Source organism: Ranitomeya imitator, chromosome 2 (assembly GCF_032444005.1).
Source record: "Ranitomeya imitator isolate aRanImi1 chromosome 2, aRanImi1.pri, whole genome shotgun sequence".
Classification (NCBI taxonomy): Eukaryota; Metazoa; Chordata; class Amphibia; order Anura; family Dendrobatidae; genus Ranitomeya; species Ranitomeya imitator.
This window is the reverse complement of record NC_091283.1, coordinates 650,378,025-650,388,192: the sequence shown is the minus strand read 5'-3', so window position 1 is coordinate 650,388,192 and position 10,168 is coordinate 650,378,025. Positions and strand designations below refer to the sequence as shown.

Below are 10,168 nucleotides of genomic sequence, written 5' to 3'. Positions count from 1 at the left end.
ATTCACACTGATAAGCTGGACAAACATAGAAAGCACAGAATGGATAAGTCCACAATCTATGGACAGAAAAGAGCAAGCAAAAACTTAGCTTTGCTGAACTGGTCAGGATAACAGGGAACTCCAAAGAGATGTGAATCCAACCAGGAACCATTTACGAGTGGCACTGGCTGAAGGAAGAGCCAGGCCTAAATAGCCGAGCAGAAGAGACAATAAGTGGAGACAGCTGATGACAGCTAACTCCAAGAAGCAGCCATACCACTAGAAACCACAAGAGGGAGCCCAAGAGCAGAACTCACAAAAGTGCCACTTACAACCACCGGAGGGAGCCCAAGAGCGGAATTCACAACAGTTATTGTCCTCATGCTTATTCTGCTGCCAACACATTAAAAAGTCCAGCCGTTCAGTTAAGTATTTGGTACTCTGTGCGCTCGATCTCTAGGCACAGTAAATGCCTTGATCATGATTGTAATACAGACAACAATCTGTTTGTTAGTATTCCAGTTTAATTGTTAGCGCATGCGCTCTGGGTGCAGGCTGCTAGGCGTTCATATCTCCATGGTGATTTTCACGCTTGCGCACTGGGACTCTGCAGGCTTGCTTGGTATCTGTGTGCGCAGGCGCATACCTGCGATCTGTGATAGCGCATATCCGGAAGTTCACACGGCCCTGCACATGGTGGACTGATCGTATACGCCACAGCATCCTCACAGGTGATTTTCATTTTATTTATGATTTGCTGATACATAAGGGGCACGTTTGGGATGTGTCCTTCACAACCTTTCCCTGAAGAAGACGCTCTAGCAGCGTCGATACGCGTGGGTTCCTGATCCCCTTATGGACTTTTTTTTGGTAACCTCTTTATGCACTTTAGCCTTGCTATTTGCACATATTGATGTGCACTTACCGTTTAAGTATTTCCATTAGGATTATTGCTACATCCTCTCCGTGATTTGTATAATCTCTCACAATGGTTGGGGCTAGGATAACCTTTGTGGTTACGCATTTTATAGTGCATCAGTATTGAGGCAGGTTTCAAGGCATATTACATGGTATAGAAATATTGTTATTTATTCTTACATCTTGTCTATTCCTGCCTGCTTGAATGGGTTACCAACATACACACTGGCTGGTGGTATATGGCTAAGGACAGCTGGCAGCACAGGGAGTGATTATTATTTATTTTTTACCTGTGTGCAATTTGCTGTATAGTAAATTTAATATATATTTCTGTATGTGTTTTGCTTACATTATTCTTGCATATTGCCAGGTTGGTCCGTTTCTACATCTGTATTTGTCCTGGGGGATCTAGGTTGGTCCATTGGATTTTTAAATGTTTTTAAATTGTATGTTGCTGCCTCTTTTGTAGTGATGTGTTAAGTAAAATATATTATAGTTGGTTGATCCCACTTGTGTGCATATCTTTTCTCCTTTTTTGTCTCACAGGGTTCGGTATTTGCAGCAAAAAAAATTGCTGCAAATACTGATGTGTTGGCAGGAAAAATACAGCATAAAATACATAAGTTTTTTACACATTTTTGATGTTTTGATGCATTTTTCCCATTTATTAGTATGGGTGAAATTTGCAGCAAACACACTGAAGGAATTGACATGCTGCAGGTTTAAATCTGCAAGGGTAAAATAAGCAATGTGTGCATGAGACTTCAGGATTCTCATTCACTTTGCTGGTACTGGGAAATCCTTCAGGTTTTGTGGCAAATCTGCACAGAAAAAGCACGACAAAAACGCACTGTGTGCACAGATCCTAGGGTTCAGCATACAGTCATTTCAGTCAAGCCTCGCTAACAAAGATGGAGGCGCTTCAGTTTGACCTGCACTGCAGTTCTACTTTGAGCTACAAAAATAGAACATAAAATCCTCCATGCCAGTTGACCCATTTGGAGAAAACACCGTTGTTGTACACCTTTCACCAGTCTCAATTTGTAAACTGGGTTAAATCTATGACCATGGATGAATAACTCCAATATTTGAGAGCTTTGTGCATAAAACAGTTCCTTCGGTGAAAAGTCATGACATTGCACAGTGTGATGTTTCTGATGTTCAGATAATTTTTTACAATTTTCTTTTTCCAAACAACTGGTTTCTTATTTTGAACCAGAAAATTGATTCTACTCAATGTGAGTTCTCAGATGTCTCTCAAGAAGCCACTTCCGGTTAAAACATCTACCACATTCTGAACATAAAAATGGTCTCTCACCGGTGTGAGTTATTTGATGTCTCTCAAGATGCTGTTTGGCTATAAAGCGTTTCCCACATTTTAAACATAAAAACGGCTTCTCTCCTGTGTGGCTCTTTTGATGTCCAACAAGAATTGATTTTCTAGAAAAACATTTTCCACATTTCAAACACGTAAATGGTCTTTCTCCTGTGTGAGTTCTTTGGTGTTCGACGAGACTCCATTTCCTGGTGAAACGTTTATCACATTGCAAACAGGCAAATGGTCTCTCTTTTCTGTGCATTCTCACATGTGTGGAAAAACTAGAGCTGGTTTTATAGGGTCTCCCAAATTCAGAAAATGTAAATATTTGACCCTCATTATGGCTGGAATCTTGAATCGTAATCTGTGATTGGTCACATGAAGGTTCTAAGTGGTGATGTTGGTTGGATGACAAATTTCTGATGTGCAAGACTGAGGGTATACTTGTGGTCATAAAGTTGTCAGAAAAAGTATTGTAAGAGATCTCTTTAAGTTCTGCTTCATAATCTGGAAATAAGGGATGTCCCTCCGAGAGTATGACACAGTCATCTGCAGGAAGAAGAAGCAAATTTAACATATATATTACGATTGAACAGGTTTCATCACTACATGATAACTGGCAATCCACTGGGCAAGATGGATAAGTAAAGGGACACATCAACTTTACAAACTAAAGGCCTGCTTCTTTGGTGTAATTCTATAAAAACAAGAAAGAAAAAAAAAGCGCACATAGAGTAATACCTTCAGGTGTCGCAATCACGTGGACCCCCACAAAACAGACTCACCTGGTCTGGTTGTGACAGGTCACAACTCCCTTGGATCAGCACGTATGGTCGCAGCAAGCTCCCGGCAAGCAAAACAAATCCACATGGAGAGAAGTAGAACCGGAGAATAGAAGCCGCGCAGACCACAATAAAGGTATCAGAGTTACACACACACTCTGTTTATTAGCCTACGCGTTTCGTGGCCAACAGGCCACTTCATCAGGGCATCAAGATTCATCAGTAAAAACAGGTATATATACCTACAAATACAATCAAAAAAATATATACAAACATGTATAAACCCCACCTTCTTACGACATCACTTCTGGTGAGAACGCCCACTTTAAATCAAAAATTTATAAATACACCCATAACATTAATTACAAAACATTAAAATACATAAAACACAATAATCAATCTTTAGAACTACAAATATTAATCAATAAATAATAAAAACAAATATATATAAACATTTCTGGTATCTAGATCAACCAGGATCAGAACTCACATATGAAAAAACCTAAAAACTATCCTCCAGAGAATAAACCTCCGTCTTATACCACTACACCACCTGGTGGTCTTAGGTGAGGGCAACTATTTATCCTGGATCCACCAGTTAAACCCATTCAAGACGCTATCATATGTTGACCCATAATAAAGGAAAAACAAACAAAGGGCTCATATAAGGTAACAACATCACATAATATAAAGTAAAAAAGTAAGGGAAAGAATGGGTTCCCATATGCTCAATTTCCACAACTCTTTTCGGATATGAACCCATATGATCTAGAGGTCTACAAACGCTACAAAGGAATAAGCAGCACCTCAAACCAGTTAACCACCGGAGTTCATGAAAAATGGGGAGCACTGAGGTCCATAGTCTCTCCCCACGACAACACACGGAGGAACTCCTACAATCAAGAAAATCCATCACAGAAGAATCTCCGTGAGATGAAACTCATGATATAAATTACTTATAGGTACCTAGAAGAGGTCGCTAACCTCATTCAATCCACCAGGGCTTAAGGTGCCCAACTTAAATATCCAATATGTTTCTTTTTTACCCAGGACCTCCAATCTCCTAGGTGTATTAACAGGCACATGATCAATGGGAGTAACAGATAATTTAACATTCCCATGATGAACTATGGTACAATGTCGCGACAATCCATGTTCAGAAAAACCTCTAAGAATATTAAACCTATGGGAGTTCACACGTTTGTGAAGAGGTTGAGAAGTTCTTCCCACATACTGTTTACCACAGTTGCACTGAATCAAATAGATTACGTAATCTGTCTGACACGTCATTCTAAAATTGATATTAAAAACCTTCCCTTTTTTTGCAAACGACGTGAAGCTGTCAACATTGTTACTAATAGATCTACAACATTTACACCTACGTCCATTACATCGGTAAGAACCGTAACAGCCAATCCATTCTTTACCTACTAAAGTGCATCCAGAGGAGGAAATCTTAACTACACTAGGTGCCAAAACATTTTTTATAGTAGGAGCCCTTTTAAATGTTACTGTTGGTTTCATGGGAACCACCTTATTAAGGATCGGATCGTTTAAGATCACACTCCAATGTTTTTCTAATATATTCCGTATTTGTACATTTTGTGACGAAAAAGTAGTAATAAAATTTGTTTCAAAAAGGTTTTCTCTTAACACCCTTATTTTTGTCAAGATGTATAAGCTCATTTTGGGAACAACCCTTAACGGAATTGTAAGCCTTTTTAACAAGCTTCACCGGATATTCTTTTTCCTGAAATCTCTCCCTAAGAATTTTACTTTGTTCCCTAAATGCTGTATCAGAAGTACAATTTTTTCTAATCCTATAATACTGATTCCTTGGGATGTTCCTAAGCCATGGTCTATGATGGTTACTTTCATAGTGAACATACCCATTGGCATCCACTCTTTTAAAATGGTTTTTGGTCATGATCTCTCCGGCATCATCAATATAGATGTTCAAGTCTAAAAAGGTGACACTTTTACTATCCACACAGGGAGTGAGCTCCAAACCCCAATGATTATCCCTTATAGCATCAAGGAAATCAAAAACCGTATTATCTACATTATTATAGATAATAAATATATCATCTATAAAACGTTTGTATAGAACCAGATTCTGTTTATGTTTACAATGGAGGACATACCAGGACTCAAAGGCAGCCATGAATAAGTTAGCATACGTAGGCGCTGCCTTCGACCCCATGGCAGTCCCCCGTATCTGGTGATAAATAGTCTCGCTTGCTAATGAGGCCAATGGAGGTAAGGCCAACATATTTGACTGCCTGCTAGATGAGGAAACCAATGATGGGACACCTCCCCAAATATTAACACCTAGAGTTAGGGGATAATTTTAACTTAATAGACATTCGGGAGAACGAGATGCAAGTAAATAATATAAAGCAGAGTTTAGTTGTGGATGACTCTAGGTCTGGATCTCCCTCTGTTTGTTTTTTACCAAAGGTTGTAGAAAACAACAACAGTATAACGAAATATTTTCTTCCGATATCACAAAAAAGAAAAAAACTAGAAGAGGTACCCGAGGGAAGAAAAAGAATAAAAATAAAAAAGTATGCAATACCAAGACCAATTTAAACATTATGGAGCAACCAGTGCAGGTTTTTGTAAATAAAAATGGATGTAAGCTCGAAAGAAGAGGTAATATTTTTAATCTTTCTAAACACAAACTCACCATAGGTGAAACAAAGGTTTTAAATAGGGGCCTGTCTTTTTGCCCAAATAATAAATCTAAAGATGTTGATCTTTTTATGTAGTGGATGCTTTCCTGAAACGGAAAGTACTTGCAAGCAGCATAATACAAAGAATAGCTGGTTTACCCAGAATCCTTTGCAGTAGGCGGAGCTATGCAAATCATCTCTTTCCACCCCAGTCTAATCCACAGCGCTTGGAACCGCCAAGCGTGCAATGCTGCGGATTAGTTTCTAAATTTACACAGCCAACCAATTCCTACCTGTGGACACGTGTTTCGGGCTTTAGGCCCTCATCAGCACAGGGCTGGATCTTTTTATGGACCTTCAACATTTCATCCGTAAATTAACTTTAAAAAGACATTTCTGCATAAAAGATGATAGAAATAAGACGGTTGAGATGGTTGGTGATAACATCAAACATTGCCAACTAAAGGATAAATCTAAGTTTTACCCCTTCCATAGCCAGGGTCACCATCTAAAAACCTACGTAGACTTGGTTTTGAATGACTTCGAGTCCTTGAATTTTAAGCGAGGATCGATTAACAATCTGACAACAATTGAAATTGAGGGCATTAAGACTCTCAAAAATGATGTAAATTTGGTAATAAAATCTGCTGATAAGGGTGGAGGAGTGGTACTACAAGATTTGGATGCTTATGTCCGAGAGGCTAATAGGATTTTGTCAGATGAGGGGACTTATAATATTTCCAATAGGGCTGAATATGAGAATGCGATAATAAAATATAAGGAGTTAGTTAAAACAGCTGATGAAATGGGAATTCTGAATAAGAGCGAGAAAGAATTCCTTGGGGTAAAAAACCCAAAGATGGCAGTTTATTACCATCTCCCAAAGGTTCATAAGAATGAGTTTAACCCACCTGGACGACCGATCATAGCGGGGATTAACTCTTTAACATCAAATCTAGCAGCATTTGTGGACTCCTTTATGAATGAGTCTGTCAGAAATTTGGGTTCTTATCTCAGGGATTCTACCCACCTTATACAGGAATTGCAGGGACTTATATGGGGTGATGATTTTTTATTTATATCTATTGACGTGACTGGTTTATATTCTAATATTGACCACACTATTGGCCTTCAATGTTTTAAATTATACATCGATAGATTATCGAATGTGACCATGGCCCAAAGAGAGTTTCTGTTGAAAAGCATGACTTTTATTTTAGAGAACAATTTTTTTACATTCGGGGAGACTATTTATCACCAGATACGGGGAACTGCCATGGGGTCGAAGGCAGCGCCTACGTATGCTAACTTATTCATGGCTGCCTTTGAGTCCTGGTATGTCCTCCATTGTAAACATAAACAGAATCTGGTTCTATACAAACGTTTTATAGATGATATATTTATTATCTATAATAATGTAGATAATACGGTTTTTGATTTCCTTGATGCTATAAGGGATAATCATTGGGGTTTGGAGCTCACTCCCTGTGTGGATAGTAAAAGTGTCACCTTTTTAGACTTGAACATCTATATTGATGATGCCGGAGAGATCATGACCAAAAACCATTTTAAAAGAGTGGATGCCAATGGGTATGTTCACTATGAAAGTAACCATCATAGACCATGGCTTAGGAACATCCCAAGGAATCAGTATTATAGGATTAGAAAAAATTGTACTTCTGATACAGCATTTAGGGAACAAAGTAAAATTCTTAGGGAGAGATTTCAGGAAAAAGAATATCCGGTGAAGCTTGTTAAAAAGGCTTACAATTCCGTTAAGGGTTGTTCCCAAAATGAGCTTATACATCTTGACAAAAATAAGGGTGTTAAGAGAAAACCTTTTTGAAACAAATTTTATTACTACTTTTTCGTCACAAAATGTACAAATACGGAATATATTAGAAAAACATTGGAGTGTGATCTTAAACGATCCGATCCTTAATAAGGTGGTTCCCATGAAACCAACAGTAACATTTAAAAGGGCTCCTACTATAAAAAATGTTTTGGCACCTAGTGTAGTTAAGATTTCCTCCTCTGGATGCACTTTAGTAGGTAAAGAATGGATTGGCTGTTACGGTTCTTACCGATGTAATGGACGTAGGTGTAAATGTTGTAGATCTATTAGTAACAATGTTGACAGCTTCACGTCGTTTGCAAAAAAAGGGAAGGTTTTTAATATCAATTTTAGAATGACGTGTCAGACAGATTACGTAATCTATTTGATTCAGTGCAACTGTGGTAAACAGTATGTGGGAAGAACTTCTCAACCTCTTCACAAACGTGTGAACTCCCATAGGTTTAATATTCTTAGAGGTTTTTCTGAACATGGATTGTCGCGACATTGTACCATAGTTCATCATGGGAATGTTAAATTATCTGTTACTCCCATTGATCATGTGCCTGTTAATACACCTAGGAGATTGGAGGTCCTGGGTAAAAAAGAAACATATTGGATATTTAAGTTGGGCACCTTAAGCCCTGGTGGATTGAATGAGGTTAGCGACCTCTTCTAGGTACCTATAAGTAATTTATATCATGAGTTTCATCTCACGGAGATTCTTCTGTGATGGATTTTCTTGATTGTAGGAGTTCCTCCGTGTGTTGTCGTGGGGAGAGACTATGGACCTCAGTGCTCCCCATTTTTCATGAACTCCGGTGGTTAACTGGTTTGAGGTGCTGCTTATTCCTTTGTAGTGTTTGTAGACCTCTAGATCATATGGGTTCATATCCGAAAAGAGTTGTGGAAATTGAGCATATGGGAACCCATTCTTTCCCTTACTTTTTTACTTTTTTACTTTATATTATGTGATGTTGTTACCTTATATGAGCCCTTTGTTTGTTTTTCCTTTATTATGGGTCAACATATGATAGCGTCTTGAATGGGTTTAACTGGTGGATCCAGGATAAATAGTTGCCCTCACCTAAGACCACCAGGTGGTGTAGTGGTATAAGATGGAGGTTTATTCTCTGGAGGATAGTTTTTAGGTTTCTTCATATGTGAGTTCTGATCCTGGTTGATCTAGATACCAGAAATGTTTATATATATTTGTTTTTATTATTTATTGATTAATATTTGTAGTTCTAAAGATTGATTATTGTGTTTTATGTATTTTAATGTTTTGTAATTAATGTTATGGGTGTATTTATAAATTTTTGATTTAAAGTGGGCGTTCTCACCAGAAGTGGTGTCGTAAGAAGGTGGGGTTTATACATGTTTGTATATATTTTTTTGATTGTATTTGTAGGTATATATACCTGTTTTTACTGATGAATCTTGATGCCCTGATGAAGTGGCCTGTTGGCCACGAAACGCGTAGGCTAATAAACAGAGTGTGTGTGTAACTCTGATACCTTTATTGTGGTCTGCGCGGCTTCTATTCTCCGGTTCTACTTCTCTCCATGTGGATTTCTTTGGTGTAATTGCCAGAATTGTGCCATAATGAATTAGGCACACCTTACTCCACCACTGGCCTCATCAACGCTGGCATACAAAATGACAGTCTTAATTAATCGGGGCCTTCCTGATTATTTGCTGCCTATTATTTCTCACTTCTTAATAGCTGCTATTGTATTGTGCTAATTAATGATAGGCACAGATTCAGATGAAGTGAACATTATATAAATCACTAGCAAATCCATAAATTGGGTAGTTAGTAAAATTTTGGGCATCATTGGATAGGAAAGACATAGGTGAACTAAAGCAGATTCAGAGATGAACAGGTGGTTTATATTACCCAGGATGATTATGAAAATGAAGAATGTTCAGAGTAAAGAAGGCCCAGTGGATGACTTAATTACTTAAATATTCAAGATAGCACCTTTGACAAAGCTCAGTTTGCTGTAGATAGCCATTACAATTTGCTAGAAGTCAAATGATAAAAGGTGAAGTGAGGTGCACGCCTTTTCGTACTTTCAGGGCACTACCTTACCACCAAAGTATTAATTAAGTATTATAAAGAGAGGAACTCTTTTATATGTTGCATAATAGTCCAAGGCCCAGATTCATCAAGATTGGCGATGTTCTCGCCGGTCTGGATGTAGAAGCGCCTTGAAGCCCCTGATGTATGAAGAGGCACATGGCTTTAATGAATCAGGAACGACAGAAAAGTGGCTTGCACATCGGTGCTCTTCTCGACAAATCGACAAACTGGAGTAAAATATCTAGCGTAAGGCACGCCACAGCTCATTATGAATTAGATGCGTTGTGGTATCGCACCCCTATTCAGCTCCAACTCTACCCCTTTTGGTGAAGCCCAATGAAACTAGTATGAAAATGCCAAAATTTCAACTTTTTTGCCATTGTGGCAAACATTTTCAACTTTTTAAAACAATTTACTCCAGAATTCTGGTGTAATCACTTTGATGAATCAGGGCTCAAGTGTTTCATTTTTATTTTTATTTCTGGTTTGATAAAGGCCCGTTATGGCGAAACGTTGCACTGTCTACCTAATTTTTGTACCCTGGCTATGTGATTTTCTGTATGAACCTTGATGACC

At 38.3% G+C, this 10,168-nt stretch overlaps 1 protein-coding gene across 2 annotated transcripts in view; it reads right to left on the bottom strand.

Annotated features, from left to right (window-relative positions):
• Positions 1-343: 343 nt before the first annotated feature.
• Positions 344-10,168, bottom strand: part of LOC138667101 (oocyte zinc finger protein XlCOF7.1-like) — a 57,304-nt gene continuing 47,479 nt past the window's right edge. For both annotated transcript variants that reach the window (XM_069755410.1, XM_069755411.1), the window contains one exon: positions 344-2,764. In XM_069755410.1, the coding sequence (XP_069611511.1) occupies positions 2,127-2,764 (638 nt within the window). In that variant the 3' untranslated portion in view covers positions 344-2,126. The remainder of the gene's footprint in view (positions 2,765-10,168) is intronic.